This window comes from Eufriesea mexicana, unplaced genomic scaffold (assembly GCF_001483705.2).
Source record: "Eufriesea mexicana isolate 0111107269 unplaced genomic scaffold, ASM148370v2 scaffold34, whole genome shotgun sequence".
Taxonomy (NCBI): Eukaryota; Metazoa; Arthropoda; class Insecta; order Hymenoptera; family Apidae; genus Eufriesea; species Eufriesea mexicana.
Window position 1 is genome coordinate 235,892 of NW_016908217.1, and position 24,799 is coordinate 260,690.

Here is a 24,799-nt window from a genome sequence, read left to right on the forward strand (position 1 = left end):
TGGTACGCTCTCGCTTCGTTCAGCTCATTGAAAACGTTCTATATTCTATCCCGACCTCTGTCTGTCACCTCGCTTTCTTTACTTTTTTCCTTTTTCTTACGCCAAGATACATTGCTACATACGCCACCGACCCGGTGCCATCTCTAACGTGTTCATGCGGCTTTTTGGCCTCTGCCTGTTCTATTCTTCCTGTTCCGTTTCCACGCGGATGAGGTATGACGAAAGAGAAAAGGGTTTGAATTTTTAATCACGCTAATCCCGAGTTTGGATATCATTTTTGCAATATTCTTTGTCTATAGTCTCGAAACTCGTAAAATTAGGGAAATATAGAGACTTCGTTTCATTTAAATTTAGGAAAAGCAATAATTATTTTTAGCAATTTGATAATGAATTTTCGAACGTTCAAAAATTTTAGTATTGATCACATACTGGTACCTAATATATTGGATATTGCTATATGGTGATTTCAGAATTTTGTTGAAGTGTTATGTCTGAGTAATTATTTGTATTAAAGGGAGTTGAGTTAATTAAGTATTCAGCTGTGAGCTTTAACTCTTTGCGTTCGACGATTTTTTTGGCTAAAGAAGGGTACGAGTTAAAAAAATTTGAAATAAGAAATAAATAAGAAATCGTATAATAATTAACACGTAGAATTATTTAATTTCGGCACCCCGCACACTATTACATTATTTTGAATTTGATATATTAATTAATATCGAGCATCGAAATTTTATCAAATGGCGACTCGAGTGCAAAGGGTTAATACTATTGCGAATTGATAATCTACAAATTCCTCGCATTTGATTTAAACGAATTATTCTACATTTTTCTGCACCTTTTTAATTATAATATTTTATCTCTCCGTGTCTACTGTATTTTCAGTCCTCGTCTACTTGCTTTCCAGTTTTTGGAGCATTACCTGCGTCAAAAGAGCCTCTATTAAAGCAATTATTTCCGCTTTAAAGTATCAGCTTTTTCCCCGAATTTCATTTTAATCTGTTATTTCAGCCCATCCTCTTTTCTCTTCCACGGACAAGAGACGTTTTCATATTTCGTTTTGCTCGTTCATCCCGCGTTTCTTTCTCTGTGCCATTCGTTCTTCCCTCGTGCCTGTTTTGCTCCACCGAGCCCGACTGCCAAATTTCCCCTCGCCCTTTTCCGTGTGCCCCTATCGTTCCCCTAATACCACGATCTATAGGCACAAGTGTGCAGGGAGATTAACGATGAAAAGTTGATTCCGATCGCCAGATACAGGCATCTGTTCCTCCTCATACCCTTTGGTTCATCGACTAGGAAAACGATGAACGAAGCAAAACATCGCGTCCTTCGTTATTAATACGGCAAAATGGCCGATGAAAAACGGAGAAAAATGATCAGTATTTTTTAACGCCTGGAGTTCTACCTCGTGAAAATGTATGATACTTAGATACATATATACCAGCGTGATATAGAGGGGTTGAAAAGGGGTTAGAGGATTGGACGCTCTTATTATCTAAATTGTAATAAAATCTTCGACATTCGGAAATATTCTATGATCTTGTTCAGTTTACTTTCCTCTTTTCATTCATAAATCATTTCATCAATCCTGATGGATTTAGTGTTAATTAAAATTAATTTTAGCTAATCAGGACTAACATTCGCCGATTTTTCTTTTAATACACATATAATTTTTCGATTTTTTCTCTTATTCCATTTTTCTTAAGATTCTTCTTCTTTCCCGTTTTCATCCATAAATCATTTCACCGGTCCTGGTGGATTTAGTGTTAATCAAAATTAATTTTAACTAGTCAGAATTAACATCCATGGATTTCAGGTTCTCACTGTAACACTTTACTATTAACACCTCAACGATGAATTAACCCTTTGCACTCGAGAGCTGCCTCTCAGTCGCCATTTAATTAGGTTCTAAAGATCGATGTTAATTAATATATCAAATTTAAAATTACCTAACGATGCGTGCAATGTTGAAGTAAAATAATTCTGTATCTTAATTTGCATGCGATTTCTTATTTACCATTTTAAAAATATCCTCGACTTTATGACAGAAAGTGTTTGAATTATTATTTTTCTGTAACGAAACAATCGCCGAGTGCAAATTATATGAGTAATATATAGTAAAATAATTATTATTTTGGAAATTTTATTTGACAGATTGAATAAATATAATGAATAAAGTTTTGAATAAAAAGGATAGTAGTCTAGATGATAAATGAAATATTTTTTAATAATATTACTCAGGACACTGTGTTATGTGTATCTTTCTGAACTCTAATAGATCGATTGTTTATAATTTTTGGTTAATATCATATTTTTGAGGAAATATAATTCGTGGTATGTTAGGATAAAAAATGTATACTACATTTAACGTGACTGTTGGAAAATATTTTAACCGGTGGGTTTTGTTTATTTTATTTTGCAGCCTCGGGAGGGGGAGGTTCGATGTTGGTCCCTCCCGTGGCCCAAAGTGGGACTGGGGATCGTCCCGTGGGCGACACGGGTGCCCGGGCCCAACAAACGTCCGGCCCTGCCGCGGCAGCAACCCTATGGCCCTTAGCACCTGCGCAGTCCAATCAGGTACCGAATCAGCAGTCTCAGGGCATTCCACCCCTGGCCGCCACCCCTGCACCGACTCACAATCAAGGTATAATATATTTTTATGTTAATTAAGGAACGATTATTCTTACTGTCTTTATTCGGATAATTAAACGTCCTATAAAGTAGCGTCCGATGTCAAGTACTAAAGTTAAAATATTCGAAGTGTTTTTAATTTTCGTTGTCGCTAACCACCTTATTATCGTAAAGTTTGAATAAAAAGAAAAAGATTGTATTACGTATTACATTGGAGTATATAATTTTAATAGTTTTTAAAAATATCTGAGGTCTGTCGCTATTTGTATTCACAACTTTCACTATTCGAATGAGTATTACGTTAATTTCTCACGTTCTTATGGAAATTAAACTCCTGTATTTTCAATAGCTTTAGAATGTACATCATATGGCTCACAATTTAAAAAGGAAAAGAAAGTGAAAAATCACAAGAAAAATTATGTAAGAAAAATAATAAGGAATTTGCGAAATTTGTTTACCGAGGTGTACTAATAGATTATCGTACCAAGACGTAAATGTGCGTACATATATTTGTTTGTGTTTGTTAGCAGAAAATTCTTATCTATAAGATGGTTGTTTCTCATAGTAAATCTTATTAGTTTCCAAGTGACAGTTAAATCTAGCTTTCATTATCTTATTGTCCAGTGTGATATAAATATCAGTGTTTTAACAAATGGCTCGATGTATTAATTGACAAACAGGAATTGATAAATGACTGTTTATCATCTAAAAAGTATTACATTTCTTATTACGTTTATCTTCAAGTATATATTTACAAACGTTCATCTTATCGCCGAGAGAAATACTTTTAACACTCGCTCGTCGTATCTAAAATATTAGATATTTTCGAAAATTACACGTTAATGTGTGATAAAAATTAAAAATCACAATCTCAAGTTTTCTTTCGAACATTCTGGATTATAATGCGAATCGCACATTTGCTAAATCGATTGACTCCAGAAAATAGGAAACAGAAATTTATTTTAAATTTAGAAAATTAAGTATCAATACCTTGGTGTTGAAATTTGGAAAAATTCCAAATGTGGATTTAATCACTTTGCCCTGCGAAATGCTTGTATTAAACAATAATATCGTTGTTTATGTAACGTTACAAAGTGATGGAAAATACTGGTGATTGTTCTCGTGAATGATTAAAATTTCTGAATTGCAAAAATTGCTGTTATTTTGCAAAATATGTGCTCGCCAAATATGGAAAGTCTGAAATATTAATATAATAAATTGGAAGCGTCGGCTTTGCAGGGAAATCACGAAAAGCTTATTACACAAAGTACAAATCATAATCCCAAAGGCGATATTAATACAAACTGTCGAGTTTGACGTATTGCAAACTTTTTAATCCATAAAACTTATTACACTTTCATATTTGCGCGCGATACGCTCATGCATTTATTATTACATAATTCATATTCTCATGAACGGAAAATAAAAAACGATTTCCCTAGAATAACATTTACCAATTGTATTTAAATAATTTCCGTTTAAAATATCGCGATATTCGAGTTGCCAAATCCGAAAATTTGTAGCGAACCATTAATTCAAAATTAATGGATGTTTTACAGCGATTTTCTTTTGAAATTGCTTCGATTGCAAACACTTTGATCTTCCATCGTTTGCATCGTTCAATGAAACGTTCTAAAACAAAAATAAATATTGAAACAAAGTACAAAATGATGGTAGTATTTTTTGTATGATATTCTTCTTGATTTATTCTTTATTCCCTTTGGTGAATGTAAATTGAATTTCTTGTTTCTTGAATATATTAATTTCGTTTCCGAATTTTTTAAATATTTACACAATATTTTGTTTTTATTCAATAATTGTATTTATATCGGACTGTCTAAAGATCTCAGAGAAAGAATATAAGTCTATTTTTATTTAAGAAAATGTTCTTTTTCCTATATGTTTCTGGAAGCGAAGGATTTTATCACATAGTCAAAAGTCAATGATAATCAATAGTTTCTCAATTCATAGAAGTGGATGTTAGATGCACTTAATTCTGAAACTAAATAGAGAAGCAATATTTATATGTAAATTGTAAAAAATAGATGTAAATTATTTTTTTCCTCTAAAATTTAGTATACTTATTTAGTATACTCGAAAGTGGGAAATCGAACATAGTTTCTGTGAATTAAAATTACGTTTATCGAGTACCTAAAATAGTAATATTCACATCAAAAATTCCATTACGCTTTCCTCGTTTATTTTTCATAAATAAATTATTTCTATATATTTTATATATTATCTACCACATGATATTTCGTATTATTTCAATATTGAACCTGCGGTTCTAACTGCATTGCAGTGGTTCGCATCCGCCGAAATAGCTCAGCTGGGAGAGCGTTAGACTGAAGATCTAAATGTCCCCGGTTCAATCCCGGGTTTCGGCAAAGCGTTTTTTTTTTCTTGTTTCGTTTCTACGATGTACTATTAGTAAATTTCAACTTATAAGAGAGGTTTTCCCACGAGCCGAAATAGCTCAGCTGGGAGAGCGTTAGACTGAAGATCTAAATGTCCCCGGTTCAATCCCGGGTTTCGGCAAAGCGTTTTTTTTTTCTTGTTTCGTTTCTACGATGTACTATTAGTAAATTTCAACTTATAAGAGAGGTTTTCCCACGAGCCGAAATAGCTCAGCTGGGAGAGCGTTAGACTGAAGATCTAAATGTCCCCGGTTCAATCCCGGGTTTCGGCAAAAGTTGGTTTTTTTTCCTTATTTCTTTTATATCATATATTGCTCAGCAACTTTTACCTATAAGATACACGGTTTTCCAAGAGCCGAAATAGCTCAGTTGGGAGAGCGTTAGACTGAAGATCTAAATGTCCCCGGTTCAATCCCGGGTTTCGGCAAAAGTGTATTTTTTATTTTTTTATTTATTTTTTTCTTTTATATAGAAAGTAATGTCAATATTTAAATTTATTCATTGTTTTTTTTACTTCTATTAAAATTATATATAACTTATAATTAGAGACAATGGAACGCTAAGAATTAAAGGGAAAGGACTGTCGACTTTTTTTTAACTTTAATTTATTTCATTTACTAACATTTACTATTATTAAATTTGGTTTTGCATTTTAAATATTTAAGAGAACGTAATTTATTTTTACACCATTACAAGTAATACACTGTAGTAGATGAATACATTATAAAGAGACATTATACAGTACTGAATATTATTTGTGGTTTTTATATTTTTATATATTTGAAATTATTTTGATATTCAAAACATTAATAATTTACCTTTCAATCAAGGATTATACACATATCACATCCAGCAAGGCCACGCTTTCACACAAGCCGAAATAGCTCAGTTGGGAGAGCGTTAGACTGAAGATCTAAATGTCCCCGGTTCGATCCCGGGTTTCGGCAATGTATTTTTTCTACAATTTTTTATTTTTTATATTTCTTCCGAATAATCTCTATAAATGTTCAGGTCAAATAATCTTATTTTTCATCATTTCTTTTTATTATTAAATTACAACTTCGAACAATATTCATTTTAATTCAGGATTCTTATATGTACCTTCTTATCTGTTGATATAATTCTGAATGAAAATAAATAAGTCAATTAACATTAATTAGGCTAGGTTTATTTATTTAATTAAAACTTGATAATACGTTGAATAGTTGGAAATTCTAGAAAAATTAAATCCTTCCTACTATCGTTTTCTCTTAATATAAATACGAATTTTAAAGTACAATCTCAACGAACCATAGTCATTACATCTCGACCCTACTTAACACACTGATCCGTCAACAAATTTTCTTTACTCGATAAGGTGTACAAATTCTCGTTGCACGAGGCTTAAGTGACAATTACCAGGCAGAAACTCGATATCTCCGTGTCGCGAGTGCAACGTCTATTATCGGTGACGTAGTTAAACCGTTAAAAGTAATTCTCTTCGGCTCATCCAATCGAGATGCACGGATGTCGTGCAACGACCACGATCCACGGTGTAAAAAGTAAATTCACCGTCTGAATGGTGTTACAGGTGTGAGTCGTTACGGGCTGTACTCGTTATTCCCTGGGGGCGGCGGGGGCAGTTACGTCGCGGCCACTCCCGCCACCCCTGGACCACCCACGCCTGCACGAGCTTATCACGCGACAACACACAAGGGTAAGTTTACAACGATTTCTACTTTACTTTACCCCCTTTTCTCTTTTTCTCTCTTTTTCTCCTTTTTTTTCCTCTCCTTTTTATTCTCTCACTTCCACCCTCTTTTGTCGCGAGTCAAGTCTTCCCGTCTATGGTTTTAACTCTCGATTGATCTCCTTACAACTTGCTTGCCGAGCTTTATTTTTAGCCCGTAGTAACCCTTTCGATACGTGACAGCCGATATATCGGCTGGATCGAAAACGATGAAAATAGCGCGGGTGGGTTATTTCAGCGAGGTAATGTTTAAGCAGCTTTGTTTAAATTTAGCAGATGGGAAAAGTTGCGGGAATGGGAGGAGGTTTTTGTTGACTTCATGGTGGCGAGTTAGCTGTGTTGCGTTTGCGCATTATCATAATGCGTTTGATGCGCTAAGAGGAAGTAATATAATTTGAGATTCTGATGCGTAAACAAGAGGAAGATGTGCAGATTTCTTTTTGCATTATTTTTGTAATTATCAACGCGAGGATTGGAAACACTTTGTGCGCAGCTTTCAGTGGTTTCATTATTCAAAAGTATCTCTTTGTTCCATTTTTAATGTTAATCTGTAATTTTCTTCATTTTTTTAAATTGTAATTTTTTTAATTACACCTTCGTGGGTAATATTTAATTCCTAGACACGTAATTGCACATGTAATATAATATGGGAGGGTTGCAACAAAATCTAGATGGTATGCAAGATATATAAAAGATATAACGAAATTTATTCCCCTTTTTATTCTTTAGACATAATACAAGGTAAAAAAATAAAAATAGAACTGTGTGAGAGAGAACTATTTATTTAGGAGTTTACAACTTTTATATTTTTCGACAGTTGAACTGCACCAATCTTTCTTTCATTTCTTTTAATTCTTCATTTAATTCCAACATTTTCTCGTGTATATTTTTCAAATAAATATTACATGATTTTAATATCGATATGGACTTAATTAATAATGTATTATATTGTAATAACATTGATACTTTGGTACTGTTGTTTCATAAAAATATAATATCATGTTATAATACTGATTATAACCTTAATCAATTTTCTAAAGCTATAAATATATGATTAATTACGCAATTAATGCATTACATTGTAATAGTACCTATAGGTTAGCACTGTTGTTTCATAAAAATATAATATTAGTTATAATATTAAATATAATTATACTTGTATCAAAATACCTCTTTTTGATTTATTTAAGGAAACAACCGATATATTAGAAATGAAACAAAAGTAATACCGACAGTAGGTACAGAATAATAAGTTCAAGAAATTATCGATATAGCATTTGGTTATTTCGCAGTTCGCGTCATAACGAATCCAGTGTGTCGTAGGCTTCGTAACCTTACTTGAATTTCTATATTCCACGTGTTATTCTTCCTATATACTTTTCCCTTAATTTGTCTTTTTCCAAGAATTGCTTCCCTCGCCACGATTCGTAGAATTCTTGTAATGTTATCGTTTCGAACGATTGTGTATATACTTGCCTGGCTACCTGCGAATAATCGTAGTCGCGTAACCGTCGTGAAAATTCGGATATTTACGGATTCCATCGGCTTAGATCGTCGACACTTTGTTCATTGTTCGTGATCAGTCGGATTCGCGCCTCTACTGTGATTAGATGTATCCTGTTCGCGTTCGTGTGTTGTTCCATGGTGTTTGTGTGTTCTTGGTGGACTGTGTTTCCGGTTACTGCGTTTCTCGAACGTATTTACTTCGTCAACCTGTCTACGTATAACATCCTATAAGTTTACTTTAATTTACCCTTTGTTTAAGTCGTAATTCTACACCTGTTTCGTTAATTACGTTTTCAAATTGCAGTGCAGAGAAAGCATAGCTACATTTATAGCTAGATTACTACGATGTAGTAATTTGGTGCCGCAGTAATTTATATACGAAGTAAATGGGTGTGGGTATGTTATACATTTGCTACAGTTCTATATATTTGTATATAGGTAAAATTCTCATAGAAGTCATAAGGCATTTTTATTTCTGCTTTAAACACGTATTTCGTGACGAAACATATCGACTCGTGCTATTTTGAATAGAAACCTCGATTTCGAGGTTGCGACGACATTCGTCGTAAACATTCGTTGTATACGAGGCGGACCGGCGAAATCGGTCCACGTTCCTACTGTTCCTACTGTTCCTACTGTCAACCTCTACATAAAGAAAACATAAATATCGTCACTGTTGAATTGAAAATATTTACAATCGTCGGTTTCCTCGGACTCGTTCGGTGGATCTCGTTCAAACGTATCATTCGTCATTCGCGTTCGTCGTTCGTAAAACCGAAATTACGCAACATGCGCGAAGTTCGTGCCCGTTCCGCTAGTTTACGTGAAACGCCGCTCCCGCCATATTTGCGCGTGGTTCAGATTGAATGCGCGAACGTTTCTCTCCGATAGGCGTGTACGTTCCCTTCGTCTGATTCTGCTTCGGACAGCTTTTCAAACTATAAGAATTTCTATTTGTCTCTATCCCGTACATCACTCCACGTGAAAGTGTAGTCTCTCGTGTTGCATATTTTCGTCGAATTGGTTGCGTCGTGATTTTCGTATCGCGTAATCGTTCAGTGCCGATTCGCAACGTGCCATTTGCTCGTGTTCCGACATGTGTTCCTTTGTTTTGCGTCGCACATGTTACATCGAAGACTTTGCATCGAATTGAGAAATTCTTGGTGATCGCGCTGCGTAAAATGTTCAAGAGGTGTTTGAGAACAATGGAAATGAATAAGCGATGTAATTGGAATGATAAAAGGAAACGAAAGGAAAGGAATTTTGAATAACCATAAATATGTAAGTCGAATTTTTTTTTATTGATTATTTTATTGATTATTGATTATTATTATTATATAGAATATCGTAAAGAATGATTATTTTAAGAATTTTCATAAATTTAGGCGATACTCATATAAGTAAAAATTACGAGGATATCTAGAATGTGTAACTATATACCATTTACGATATTTGATATATAGTACATTCGCCACGCAGTCTGAAGTCATCTGGCGTTTTATATACGTTGTTATATTCATACCTATGCCGTATTCACTGGCCAGTTTCAATTGTTGGAATTTGACATCGAGTAAGGTAAATTGTTAATAATTGTTTAAAATATTAATCGTACATACATTAAAAGATTGAATATTGTCGAAATATTTATTATATTTTATTATATGAAATTATTATATATAAATTATGTGGCTCGATGCATTTTATTAACCAGTTGAATATTGTATAGGTTAAATAAGTAATTAAATTACGAGAAACAATTAGAATATCCTAAGCAACAACGAAAGGGTATATAATAATAATCAAAATTGTTCTTTGAATCGCATAAAGATATTTAAGATATTTTTCCAAATATCTTTTGTCGCTACATGGATATTTCTATTTTTCTTTTTTGAAAATATTCCCTTGTAACGTACTGCATGTATTTGCAAATTTTTATGTTCCGATTTCAAAAGCTGGTAAGTATTCTCCTACCAGGGTGTATACACTGTTGACTTATTAATTTTATATGAACGGTAATTTTTAAAATACTGCGTCAAAGAGAATTTGAGTTTGAGGACAAAAGAAGTTAGCAGCCTTTGTCCCCTGTAATTTCTAGCAAAAATTTATTCTGTTCGCCGGTCGTGCTACGAAAACAAAGGACCCCATATTCGTTGAATAGTTTCTTTTAAAATTCCGCTTTTATTAGCTGGCATAATTTACCGAAATATAGCCATATTATTATACTGCGGTTACAACTACTTTTTCAAATTGACTTTATTATAAAATAATATAACTGTACTGTAATTATACTGTTAACTCTATCACCGAACTAGTCGCCTAAGTGTAATAACTAAGCTACATTATCAAACAAGTAACTTCGGGATAATCACTAAATTATATAATCCGATACCTGAGTAATTAAACTATACTAACAAAGCGTATCGTCCAAGAGTTAAATCAATAGGGCACATGGTAAAATACCATTTGTATCTTGTGTGAAATTTTCCCAAAATATTATATGGTAGCTTCGAATTTTATCTTTTTTTCGTTAAATATGTTATATAGGGTGTTTCATTTGTAGGGGCATTTCGAAAATTTTATGATCTTTGTTTCTTTATGTAGATGTGTATATGTTTCTTTAGGTAGACGTGTAGTATATTCCAAAATTAGGTACAGTTGATAGAATTTTGATCATCCATGCAAATAAACAATTTTTGTATAAACTCAATTTCTGTAGTATGTTACATAAGTACTGTTATTTATATTTTTCTCTTTTAAGTTTGGCAATTTTCAATTTGTGTTAGAATTCTTACTAACTTTTTTTAAGATCCTTCTTAATGTAATACTATAATCATGTGTAGTATTCTCCATTCTGATTGGATAGTATTCTCCATTTTTGATTATACATATTTCCATTTTGAAAACAGTTTTAAGTTGTATACTAAAGAATTCCAGATATATAAACCACTACAATTTTAATTCTAAATATACAATATTCATTTAACATATGTACATATACTTGTTCCTCTTTAAAAATCATTTGAATTCTTATTTCTAAAAACTCCATATAAATAAATCATTGCCATTCTAATTTCTTCAAACTCTTCTCATTACTCAATTGTGCAGTGTCCATTCCACATATACACATATATCTATTCCTTTTCATAAATAATTTTAAATTTTATTGCCAAAAGCTCCATATAAATAAAGCATTGCAATTCCTATTCTTTTAAACCTCTCTCATTACTCAATTGTACAGTATTCATTTCACATATGTACATATACTTGTTCCTCTTTAAAAATCATTTGATTTTATTCCTAAAAACTCCATATAAATAAAGCATTGCCATTTCAATCTCTTCAAACTCTTCGCATTACTCAGTTGTACAGTATCCATTCCTCATGTGTACATACATCTATATACAAATAATTCTAATTTTTATTCCCAGAAATTCCATATAAATAAACCACAGTAACTTTAATTCTTCCGAACCCTCTTCATTAACTCAATCGCACACTATCTATATCAAACACACACACACACACTTATCTCCACTTGAAAAAAAGTACATTCGAAGTCAATCCCATATCGATGAACCCTAACCATATATCCCTGGAACGAAATTTAATACGGACTAACGGGAACACGATCGATCAAGACGCCCCGGAGAAAACCGATAATTATCAAGCGAATGCGGGCGTCGGTATCGCGGCGAGAACGAAGAAGTGGATGGTTTCCGGGGAAATAAATTCGAGACGCGAGGGCCAGCTGTGTTCCGGTCGCGCGACGCCGCAAGCCTCGATACGTCGATGCTCGAGAAGCCTCGAGACTCTTCGTAGCACGTGCGTGGCAATAATTTGTCCGAGATGCGATCTAAATGAAATAATACGCGCCGGGCATTAATGATTGTCGGGACGCGGGCCGCGCATCACCTGCTGCAGCTGCTTACGAATAATGGGAAATTTCGAGAGGAAATTAAGGCTGACCGAGGGAAACGCTCTCTATTGTGTACCACCGTGTGCAAATTCGTTTGGTCATTTACTCGTTTGTACCCCTTTTTTGCCCCGGTTTATTTTCCTGTTTTTTTCCCCATTTTTTTTTCCTTTCGTTTTTTTCTGTTCGCTTTGATTTCGAGAGTGGGAAGAAATTACTCGTTAACCGTTTGACCGTAAGCAATTCCGAAGCTAACGCTTTCGAGGTGTACGGACCGGCTACAAATCGGCTTTTCGTTCAATTTTTCCTATTTCGTATTTGCCAAAACGAACACTTTGCACTGGGGATATTTATGTTACTGCAGGGCGAAAAGAAAATGTTTAACGAGCGAATCTACGAATTTATGTGCGTTTTGTATGGCTGTACGATAGTTCTTGTTTACCTGTTTGTATTCATTTCTGGAAAAATTTTTATATCGTAACGCGAGCAACTATTATCTTAATTTTCATTTTCTAGGAATAGTTGGTTATTAGTAGATACTGAATTTAATTTTTAAATTTTCGAAATTTAATTAACACCGATTATTTCGTAATTATTTTTATCCCTAGTGTAACTGCATTAAGCGAGAAACGAAAAATAAAGTTCTCAAATAATTTCATGTTAGTTTTATCTCTTATTAGAATAACGATTCTTGTTATTTTTTTAAACGTTGACCCAGGTATTTTACTTAACTCGATAAATTAGGAAAATAATCTCGGTAAAAAAATTCCCTGTGAAATAACTTTCCTTAAACAACGAGTAATTTCCAAGATAATTTCGCGGCGAATTAAAAATAAAGGACCGCGCGCATGCTCGAAACAAATTATTCAATTAGTATACATTGAGAAAAAAAATGAGATCCGGAAATGGTCATTCTCACGGGTGTTTGTAGAATTAATTAAATTTTGGTAAACGAGGTTGGTTACATTTAAATAAAACCCGCTCGTATTTCATTTGCATCCATATTGTCTTTCGTTTTTATTTTGAATTACGAAGAAGCTGTAAAGGGTCCCATTTTTGCGGCGGGGCAATTAGTATGCGAAAGAGCAGAGACAAGTATATCTGGATTGTCTGAAACAGCCGGCGAATTTATTAAGCTCGCCTAACGAATGCAAGAAAATAATTTTCCTATTATCCTTTCGGGGATGGAAAAACAAAAAGGGTTGGGAAAAATATGAGAAAACGATCGTGAAGTTTATTTTAACTCTTTCGACGTTTTAACCTTTCCTTCTGCGCGATTCATCCAAAATTTACTTTATTTTTACGCTCGCGTTATTTGCTGCCCGATGTTTGTTTTCCATTAAATTTTCAATTAAATATATTACCGAAAAATGAAATTACGTCCAAGTATATTGCATTGGAGGTATAAACTTCGTTAATTAAATTTTTCGGAACGAAATAGCGTGTGTGATTTTCTGTTCATATATAATTATGATATCGCGAAAATCTTTGGAATTTTTATAGAAAATTCCGGTACGTGATAATAGAGATTATTCCTTGTAGGAATTTTCCGGATTTGATATAGTGTTAGGGTGGCGTCTCGAACCTAATCCCAATCGCCATTTTTCACAATCTTTAGTCCACTTATTTTGATTCCCAGTCTTTGAATATTTTTCAGATCGTTGAATTTGTTAATAGCAGAATTTTCCTTAATTTTTGTGACGTACATAATGGTATAATATTTGGTGGCCATCTTCAATGTAATAGAAATTTCAATTAATTCGTTTCATTCAGGTTTTAATTAATTTTAAAAAGTCCGTACTTGGATGAATCTTTTTCCCATCTTATGAGGGAATCCATTGCAAAATAGAATTTGTAGTGACTACCAAAGTTAATCTCATTATACATTCATTTCCATCAAACCAAATATATCTACTCTTAATATTTCACTGTACACAAATACAGCAATAACAACAAAATATATAAAATTATTTTTATATATTAACTCCTTAACCTAATTCCTTATCCATAATTTTTTAGTAAAATCACTTTTTAAATTCCCCCAATTTTCAATATAATCTACCAACAAGATTTCATACGATTTTTCATTGGACTTTATTAAAACCAGTTAAAAATAATCTTTTGGATTCTTCGACAATGAAAAAGTTAATAGAAAATATTTTTCTGAATAATTCATCGAAACACCCCAAGATGCACCCACAGAAAATTCTCCATGGAGTCTTAGGATCCCTGCCTCATTATCAGTAATACCCCCAACAGTCATCCAAGCCCATCACCCAGGAACCCCGAACAAAACGAATCAATCCACCCCCACATCTCGAATCGTCTAATTAAAATCGTACCAATTAGATCGACGATGGCGACTGGAGCAAAAATCGTCGGGTCTGCTCGCTACCTGGAGTCGCTTTGTGGAGGGGGCCCCTCGGCATTTTTTCTCACCTCTCGAGCTGCCCCCGTCGGCGGGACTGGCCTTTCACGGGGCCCCCTCCTTGCTCGCACAATGGCGCAATTATGCAATTAAAGCGGGTGAATGAGGGGCCCGGTGGTGTGGTGGGCAGGCGCGAGGGGACGAAAAATGCCCGGTCAAATAGAATTCCATCGTACGTGCACGCTCTCCTCCCTCTGTTCGGCTGTTCGCGAGAGGGAGTACGAATTTCGCGCGGTTTCGGGCAGAGGGGGAGTACGAATTTTGCGCGGGAATAAACGGAAGAATGAGGAAGGGGGAGAGAAGGAGAGGAGAGAGGTAGACAGACTAACTAGAGGTGTGAGAGATCTTGGTGTTTGAGAGGAGGCCTGAAGACTTGGTTTAGACGAATCGAATAATCGATTATTTATTTAATTTTAATTTTAACTTTAATTTTTATTTATTTTATAAACGGGTCAAGTGTTCATTATATACATAGATAATACAATAGTAGGATAGAAAATAAAAATATAAATGTAGCAGTACTCACAATATTTATTTATTTATTTCATAAACGAGTCAGAGAAGTGTCTTTGAGAAAATAAATTTAACGATTAGATTTTTAATAACTTTTTCCACCTTTTAAACGAGACGAAAATTTTCTCCATGTAATAATAGAACAGCAAAAATTAAAGATTTCTTATTTGAAAAAGTTTGCTCTAACAGAATTACATGTTCATTGAAACTTTGAGCATTGATTTCATCCCTTTGAAAAGATATTTCGTGAAACAAATATAACTAGTTGTATTGCTCTCTGTTCACCAATTTTAACGAAAAATAAATGATTCTTTAATTTCGTATTTGTTAATTTTTCAAAGAAATTGTTTATACTATCTCGACACGAAGTTCCCAAGATCTCGCACACCTGTAAGACTAAGACCACAGAGAGAGGTAAAGGGGTTCAAAAGGTGGCGAGGGTGGCGTGCCTCGTCTTTTTACTTTCTACCTCCTTCGCTCACCCCTAACGACCTCATTGTCTAAGGTGTAATCCAAAACGCCGTTCGCGAAGACCATGTGCTTTGAAAAGGAAAAAGACGAGTCTCGAGGCGATGACGAGAGACAGAGTGGGAGTGAGACAGATAGACCTGTAATTCCTTCCTTCCTTCCACGAATTTATTTATTTATTTAATGCAGTAACGAAGAGAATACAATATATAGAAACAGAGAGAAATGGAAATAAGAATTTGGACAGAGAATTTTAGACAATAAAATTCCAAACTTATTTTAGCCCTTTGCACCTTCAGTCGCCATTTGATAAAATTTCGAAGCTCGATATTAATTAATATATCAGATTCAAGATAATGTAACAGTGTGCGAGGTATCGAAATTAAATAATTCTACCTGTTAATTATTATACGATTTCTTACTTACTGCTAGAAAAATATCATCAGTTTTACAACAGAAAATTTTTCAATTCGTACCCTTCCTTAGCCAAAAGGGGTTAATATCTCAAATTTAAAATTGCCTAACGATACGTAGAATATCGAGGTAAAATAATCCTACGTCTTACAATTAATTTACACTTCCTACTTACCGTTTTGAAAATATCGTCGACTTTATGGCAGAAAATCTTTAAATTGCTATGTTTCTGTAACGAAAAGGTCGTCGAGTGCAAAGGGTTAAAAAATAAATGTAAGATGATTAAAATATGCATACGTAATGACGTAATGATGTAATGATTTAGGAATTTTTATATAGAATACAGATACAATCTCAATCGTTCGATTATCCGATTTTCTAGAGAAATGTTAAATTAATTAGTCCGATTAATTGAGATTCTACTGTATTACATTACAAAGATGTCTGTCTATAAATAACTTACTGAATTCTTAAAATACCAGTCAGTTCCTCCTATTTTATGAATGATCTCGATGAAATACAGGACTTGAATTATTATACGATTTCTTACTTACTGCTAGAAAAATATCATCAGCCTTATAGCAGAAAATTTTTCAACTCGCACACCTCTTTAGCCAAAAAATCGTGGAGCGCAAAGGGTTAATACGAAGATTTTTTCTTGTTATAAAAATATAACAATTCGAAGCTTTTCTTAAATTTTTCTAAGCTCGTGATATCATTTATGCTAGAATAAAAAAAGAAAAAAACAAAACAAAAATCACCTGTATTTCATTTCAGTATTGCACGTGCAGTTGCTTCTAATTTATTTATTCCCCCATATTCGTGACTATGATACTTCAAGGTATTAAAACAACCGGTAACTGTCACACCTCCAGTGCAAAGGTTTAAATAATCTCAGGATTGTCGAAATTCATTAAAAATTACATAAGAATTACATAAAATGATACTTCATGTTCGCTATTTAACCCATTTAGTGCCGGACAACGATATATCGTTCCATATGCGATGGCGCCTTATTTTTCGCATTGCGAGAAAGCTCTGTCACAAAATAAATTTATAAAACCTTATAAACGGTCTAATTTCATTGCAAAAGAATTTAGAAAATTGTTTTCGGGTTTAATTTTTCGTTATATTCTATGCTGGTTGGTGTCACGGAGTTACGCTTTCGTTTTCAGGACTGATATTGGTTATTTTATTAAAAATGATCGAAAATGTAATACTTATACTTCATACTACGTGACCTACATAAAACTGTGACCAAACGATGATTATTATATGTAAATATTGTTTCTAGAAGAGAAACTTGTTCCTATGTGTTTCATCGTGTTTTATATTGATGTTATTTGTTCAATTTTCAATGAATATTGAAACACAATTGACATTACATTGTTCTCCCTTTCTTCAGTAATATACTGCATTTTGAATTTTTTAAGTATCATTCTTAGTATGGTTTTTATTAGTAAATTCGTCTGGTTATCTTCGTATAGGCACCCGTTTTTCGCTCGGCACTAAAAGGGTTAAGTTTTAAGGAATTAAAACAAACAGAGACTGAGTCTCCGTTCGAGTGCAAAGTTAAATAGTTAAATAGCCTCAGGATTGACGAAATAAATTGAAAATTAGGTGGGAATTACACCAAAAAAGCTCTAACATGAAAAAAAAAATAAAAATTGGTGAGAATTCATTGTCAGAGGGATGAACTCTACGCACGACGCTGATAGAAATACCTCGGTGAACGCGGTCGATTCCTCCTTAACACCGTGGCCCGTTGTCTAAAATCGAATCTCGAGCCGCGGGCGAGATTTCAATTATCCCCGCCCGTGATGCAAATCCACGCGAACGAGCTGGCCCGCCTCGCGTGGCGCGCACACACGCGCCTCGCCACGCTTCGCGACCTCGTCTTTCCACCCTCGTGGATTCGCGGCTCTGTTCCGGGGGTTGGATGGTATATGGGGTTGTTCCCTGGTTCGTGGATGGTCTTGGTCTTGACCGTTCTTGCGTGGGTCCTGGGAAGCTGTGGAGCTTAAAGAGTCGTGTTTTAAAACTCGCGAGCTTTGCTTTGCTTTGGTTTGGCAATTTTTGGCAATGCCAAGATGGATGAGTTGCTATATATTTGGATTACCTGATAAATTAAACTTGTGTATTATATAAATAATAATTATAATATAAAATTTGAAAATAATATAGGAAAGGAATAAGTACGGTCCTGAGAGAGTGTCAGAGTGTGTCAGAGTGTTTTAACCCTTTGCACTCGACGATTTTTTGGCTAAAGAAGAGTAGGAGTTGAAAAATTTTCTGCCATAAAGTTGACGATATTTTGTTCAGCAGTAAATAAGAAATCGAGTAATAATTAAAATGTAGAATTATTTGCATATTGTTATATTATCTTAAATTTGGTATATTAATTAATATCGATCTTCGAAATTTTATCTAATGGTGATTGAAGTTCACCTTTCAAGTGCAAAGGATTAAAGTCGGTCATAGAGTTTTAGAGGGAGAGCCAAGAGTTATTAGCGAGTAGATTGTTTTAGTTTGAAATAAATCATTTTTATATTTACGTGATTGCTTATTCTGTTGCTTAACCAATATTCCTACAATAATATTTGTAATATCATTTTTAAATAGTAAATACATAATAGAGAATATAATTTAAAATTTTTATCATGTATTTATTATATTTTTAATTATTATTGTAATTGTGTATTGTATAATTATATTGAACATGTTCGTGTAATTAGTCCTTTATGTACGTATTACATACTTAACCCTTTGTACTCGAGAGACGCCTCTTAGTCGCCGTTTAATCAGATTCTAAAGATGGATGTGAATTAATATATCAAATTTACAATTACCCAATGATGCGTGAAATACCGAAGTAAAATAATTGTACGTTTTAAAGTGCATACGATTTCTTATTTACCGTTTTAAAAACCTTAGTTATAGTTAGTTATTAGTAAAGGTAAGACCTTATGGCAGAAATTACTATTTTCAAATTACTATTTTCCTGTAACAAAAAAATCCTCGAGTGCAAAGGGTTAATATTAGGATGTGTTATGGTATTTATACAATACTAATACTGTAATGCATTCCTGTTTTATTTCAAGATTTGATTTCAATTTAACACGCTTTCGTTAATTTTTAGAAGATAGGAGCCACAGATTTTAGTTTAATTAATAATAAAACTGTATTTATTTGAACGTTATGATATGATAAAATGAGCTAGTATATAACATATGATATTAATAGTGTGATTATATAAATGAAGTATTAGTGATAGAAGGACACGTAACCAATCGAAGGTTAACAGTGATGAAGTCGGTTTACAAAAATTGAGCAATCGCACATAGGGAAAATAATTCTTGTGTGTGTAGAACGCAGTTACTGCTCGTGTTACGGTATTTAATCATTTTTATTTTTTAAATATCGTTTCGACCAATATTTGACTTGTGAAATGTTGGAAATTTGTGTATGGCTCGCTGAACTGTTTGGGTTGGTTGGGTTTAGGTTCAGCTCGAATTGAGTTCGATTATGGGATGGAATTTTTTTTTTATTATCTGCTATGGAAATATCGAAGCATCTGACCGTAATTTCAACAGAAAATTTTGGAGGTATAGATATAACGGTTAAGAAATTTTTATAGGAATTATATAAAATAGGGAATTATTTAATTAGGATTATTTTCTCTTATCGAAATTCGATTCATCTGACTGTAATTTTAACAGAGAATTTTGGCAATATAAATATGATGGTAAAGAAATTTTTATAGGAATTACATAAAATAGGGAATTATTTAATTAGAATTATTTTCTTTTATGGAAATTCGATGCACCTGACTGTAATTTTAACAGAGAATTTTGGCAATGTAAATATGACTGTTAAGAAAGTTTTATAGGAATTACATAAAATAGGGAATTATTTAATTAGGATTATTTTCTCTTATGGAAATTCAATGCATTTGACTGTAATTTTTACAGAAAATTTTAGAAGTACAAATATGATGCTTAAAATATTTTTATGGGAATTACATAAAATAGAAAATTATTTTAAGTAGGAAGATTAAATAAAAATTTAATGTCATATAGGAAGAATTCAGATCGATTAGGTTTCATCAAGAAGATCGTAGAAGTTAGAATTGTTATATTCTCGAATTATCTCGTTACTGTCTATCACTTGACTGGCAGTAGATATTAAGGAGTCTGTCCCATGACAGCTTATTTCCAACGAATGAACATGTTTTCGAAGTATTGATTTATTTAGCGAATAATTATCCTAGGAATTTTTCATACCGCAACCACTTCGTGAAATTTACGGTCATTTGTGGTAATCGCATTCCAAGTCCAGTTCATTAAATGCTTGTACACTATAAATTAAGTGCCATGATATTGCTAAAGAATCGTATCTCGTTCATTTTATGGAACAAGCGGAAACGAGAGTACAGCGAAATTATTTCAGCGAAATGAGTAGAAATTACACGATTTGGATCCATAAGTTATCCGGAACTTACGTTAGCCGCATTCCCCTTTTCGTTAATGCTCACGATTCAAATCTGAATGACACGCAACGTAGCAATTTCGAAAGTACGCGTATTTCATTTTTTCCCACGAATTAATACGACTGTGATACAGTGGCGTAGCTTAGGGTTGCAAAACAGGGGTGGTTTACCACGAATGGCACATTTTTGGGGTTGGAAACATAATTTCAGTTCTCGACGATTTTTTTTAGTTTCGTTAACTCGGTAATTTTTAACCCTTTGCACTCGAGGGGCGCCTTCCAGTTGCCATTCGATAAAATTTTAAAGATCAATATTCATTAATATGTTAAATTTAAGATAATGTAACGGTGTGCGAAGTATCGAATTAAAATAATTCTATGTGTTAATCATTATACGAATTCTTATTTACTGCTCTAAAAAATATAGCAGAAAATCTTCGAACTCCTGCTCTTCTTTAGCCCTAAATTCGTCGAGTGCATAGGGTTAATTATTGTTGTTATTATTATTCTTATTTTTTAGCCACGAGTATTATCACTGTTATCAATTTTTCATTCGTCGACGATTAGGGCACAATAATCGTGCAAAAAATAATTTATTTTCTGACACGTTCAGTGCTTGCAATATTTCCGGTTTATCGCAAGGGGTGGTAAACGGACCGCCCCAGGCAGCGAAAGCTCTAGCTACGCCACTGCTGGAATATTTTTCTATACATTTTAAATCAACTGGAACAAGGGACGACTTCCAATTATCTTCGCATTCGAAATGTCATTCGAAACGTCACTCGCCCCGATTACTGTAATTTAAGGGTAGTCGATGCAAATTATCGCCTTCTTCTCCGATCAAACGAAACGCGGATAATCAAAGGTTTCGATTTCCATTTCTGACACGTAAGCCTACGGCAAACTTGTTCATTAATAATTCTCACGTTTCCTTTTTCTTTCACGCTGCGGATCGTCAGCAGAACGAACAGGTGAGTGCAATATTTAGAAGTATCATCACCCTCGATTGCTGGGGTGAAATACCTGCTTGTCAACCGTTACGACGGAATAAATTATCTTGCGGAAATGTATTGTCATTATTCGTAATAGAGCACGTCAGGTACTTTCGTTTAATGAAATATCAAATTTACCATCGTTGTAATATTATTGCACAATGGATATTTAGTATTTATTCGGATATTCGGTGTTTTTTACTGCTCTGTGTGTTTTACGAAATTGAGCAACTTGCTCGTTGGCATAGCAGAGTTAAAAATTCGAAATAAATTTCGAATTTTAGTTCCGGGAGTACGAATATCGGTATTTTATACGTTTCAGTGAAATAGGTGAAATGCGCTATTCCGCGAGTTAAAAAAATTTATTTCAGGAAATTTAAATTACTTTGATTTAGAGGATATTATGGTGTTATTTATAGTGGCGATATCTAAGAATTAAATGTGATATATTTGCATATTGGATGCGAAATATAATAGTAGTATTTGTGGCCGTAATATTTAAGTCGAGTTTTATACTTGCTGGAATTATTGTAATTGGAGTTTGGTACGTAAATTCTTTGTGTCATAAAATATGAAGGATTTTATTATTCGAATGAAAGTATCGATTAATTTTCTTAAACGTTGTTTAATACCGTTTATTGCTATTAATTACTTTAGGATATTTAAATTAACTCGTGCAAGATTTAAACTCCAATTAATTATTCTTCCTTATTAATTATTTTGTCTTAGGAGAGGGTAAGGGGTAATTTATCTAACTCATGTCAAGCACGTTGTAGATTGTTGTTTCTTATTCAATCAATTGTAGACTGTAAGTATCCTATAGTTCATTTTCTCTTTGTAGTAGTGTTTCTGATTTGTCGCACATATGATTTTTTTACGGAAAAATGGATTGACTGCTGGACTTAATCAAATTCATCATTCAACTCAAAATATCGAGTCTTCCAAAATTTTATTGAGTGAATTTATGACATCACTTGATATATCCATATCAAAAACAACGCTCGTCAATTTTTAAGTAACAATGCAATTCAGTGGTAAATCATCTTACAAATCATTTTGTTATTAACCAACAGAACGTAAGCAAATCCATCACTGAACTCAAAATATCGCATAAGAAGACAGTCTTTCCAAATTTCATATAGCAAATTTATGACATCACATGAAATATCCATATCAGGAACAATCCTTGTCAATTTTTAAGTAACAACGCATTTCAGTAGTAAATCAACCTAGGAATCATTTCGTTATTAACCAACAGAACCTAAGCAAATCCATCATTGAACTCAAAATATCGCATAAGAGAACATAGTCTTCCAAAATTTTATTTAATGAATTTATTACATCACATGAAATATCCATATCAGGAACAATCTTTGTCAATTTTTAAGTAACAACGCATTTCAGTAGCAAACCATCCTAATAATCATTTTGTTATTAACTAACAGAACCTAACCAAATTCATCATTGAACTCAAAATATCGCATAAGAGAACTTAGCCTTCCAAAATTTTATTTAGTGAATTTATGATATCACATGAAATACCCATATCAGGAACAACCCTCGTCAATTTCTAAGTAACAATGTATTTCGGTAGTAAATCATCCTAAGAATAATTTTGTTATTAACTAACAGAAGCTAACCAAATTCATCATTGAACTCAAAACATCGTATAAGAGAATGTAGTCTTGCAAAATTTCATTTAGTGAATTTATGACATCACATGAAATATCCATATTAGGAACAACCCTTGTCAACTTCTAAGTAATAATGCATTTCGGTAATAAACCATTCTAGGAATCATTTTGTTATTAACCAACAAAGTTTCAAAATGTTCAAGCAAACATCGCAAAGTCGTATAAATAGATATAATCCCTGTAATAAAGAAATTTCGTTACATATTCTCGATAAGTGACGTTTATTCCACAATCAGAAAATATCATACTTCTTCTCGAAACTTCGTTTGTTCGCACTTGCAGTTCATCTCGCAGCCACTCCTCGCCTCATAACGCAATTTCGACGGAATATCTCCATCCTCCGATGGCAACTTTCATTACCCGCGTAAAGGTTTCTGGAAAATCCTGAAAAGAGCGGTAACCCCTGGTCGGGAAGCCACTCGATCACCCGAGACCGAAGATTCCTCGTTGGCCGATTCCGGTAGCCAGAAGATCGTCAGACGATTCCATCGGGCCCGAACAAAACAGCCTCCGAATCCCGGAATCGAGACGATTTGTCCCGAAGTGTCTCTCTATCGTCCCCGGGCAAAAAGACTGCTCGACACTGGGGGATAAAAAGCAAATCGGCGGCCGCTTCCCTTCGACTACCCGCTTTTCACCCTCTCCCTCGGCCCCGGCTCCTCTGGCTCTGCCTGTTTCTCTTCAGCTCACGGGCCGAGTGTCGCGTCCGATTTAAATGAATTTGCATAGATTTTCCATTTATCCGTCTGGCCGGTCGTTTATTGCATATTTATCGAAAGCGGCGAAGAACTAATGCGATAAATTTCAATAAGCCCATCGGGCAACGCGTCACACGGCGACTTTAATATTCATACGCGCGTACAGAGACGACGGTGGACGCGCCTGGTCTGGACTGGTCCGGTCGTTGGCGAAATCAGGAAATGCAACCACTTTAGAGGTGAAACAGGAATGGCGGAGGGACGTAGGATAGCGTGGAGGTGCGAAGGATGCCTGATTTACGATCCTCAGTCCAAGTCCAGCTGGCGGCTCGTTTCTGATCCCCGAGTTGCGTCCGATTTTTTCGCATTTTCGGCTTTCTTGGCTCCTTCTCTTGATGTAGCCGTATTCCCACTCTTTGGATAGCGCTGTAGACGATGACTCTGGTTCAATGCACTTTCATTTCGTTTAACCACTTGCGCTGGAAAGACGTGTCACGCACGTCGTAATGCTTTTGTCACAGAATCGCCAACGACGTGGTATACACGTCGTTAGGCAATTGTTACAGAAACACTGCATCGTTCTGGCACACGCGTCTGTGAGAATTTCTTGCCACCACAAATGGTTAAGGGCTAGCTGCTAATGATTTTCGTTCCGCTGCTTCTGTTCGTGATTGGGATTTAGTCATTTCAGAAGTGGGTTGCATCGATTCGGTTAGATGCGCCGAATTTTAAGAGCGATATTGCCCGTGTTTGCCACGGGATCGTATGGATGCCAAGTTGGTTTAACGAGATTTAAATGTTCGCCGATTCGATTGCATAAATTTAGTTTTGCAGCTGCACGTTTCACGGATTGAATGTAGAATTTTTATTCAACCGGATATATGGGGTAGAATGAAATTTCGAAAATAATA

At 34.2% G+C, this 24,799-nt stretch overlaps 1 protein-coding gene and 5 non-coding genes across 6 annotated transcripts in view; all 6 read left to right on the forward strand.

Moving 5' to 3' along the window:
• Window positions 1–2,439: 2,439 nt before the first annotated feature.
• Window positions 2,440–24,799, forward strand: part of wge (BAH domain and coiled-coil containing protein winged eye) — a 118,862-nt gene continuing 96,502 nt past the window's right edge. The window contains exons 1-2 of the mRNA XM_017909045.1: window positions 2,440–2,641; window positions 6,616–6,741. Of these exons, the coding sequence (XP_017764534.1) occupies window positions 2,440–2,641; window positions 6,616–6,741 (328 nt within the window). The remainder of the gene's footprint in view (window positions 2,642–6,615; window positions 6,742–24,799) is intronic.
• TRNAF-GAA (transfer RNA phenylalanine (anticodon GAA)) lies at window positions 4,943–5,015 on the forward strand. Its single transcript has one exon. It is a non-coding gene; the product is annotated as a tRNA-Phe (tRNA).
• Window positions 5,094–5,166, forward strand: TRNAF-GAA (transfer RNA phenylalanine (anticodon GAA)). Its single transcript has one exon. It is a non-coding gene; the product is annotated as a tRNA-Phe (tRNA).
• TRNAF-GAA (transfer RNA phenylalanine (anticodon GAA)) lies at window positions 5,245–5,317 on the forward strand. The gene has a single exon. It is a non-coding gene; the product is annotated as a tRNA-Phe (tRNA).
• On the forward strand, window positions 5,400–5,472 carry TRNAF-GAA (transfer RNA phenylalanine (anticodon GAA)). The gene has a single exon. It is a non-coding gene; the product is annotated as a tRNA-Phe (tRNA).
• Window positions 5,920–5,992, forward strand: TRNAF-GAA (transfer RNA phenylalanine (anticodon GAA)). Its single transcript has one exon. It is a non-coding gene; the product is annotated as a tRNA-Phe (tRNA).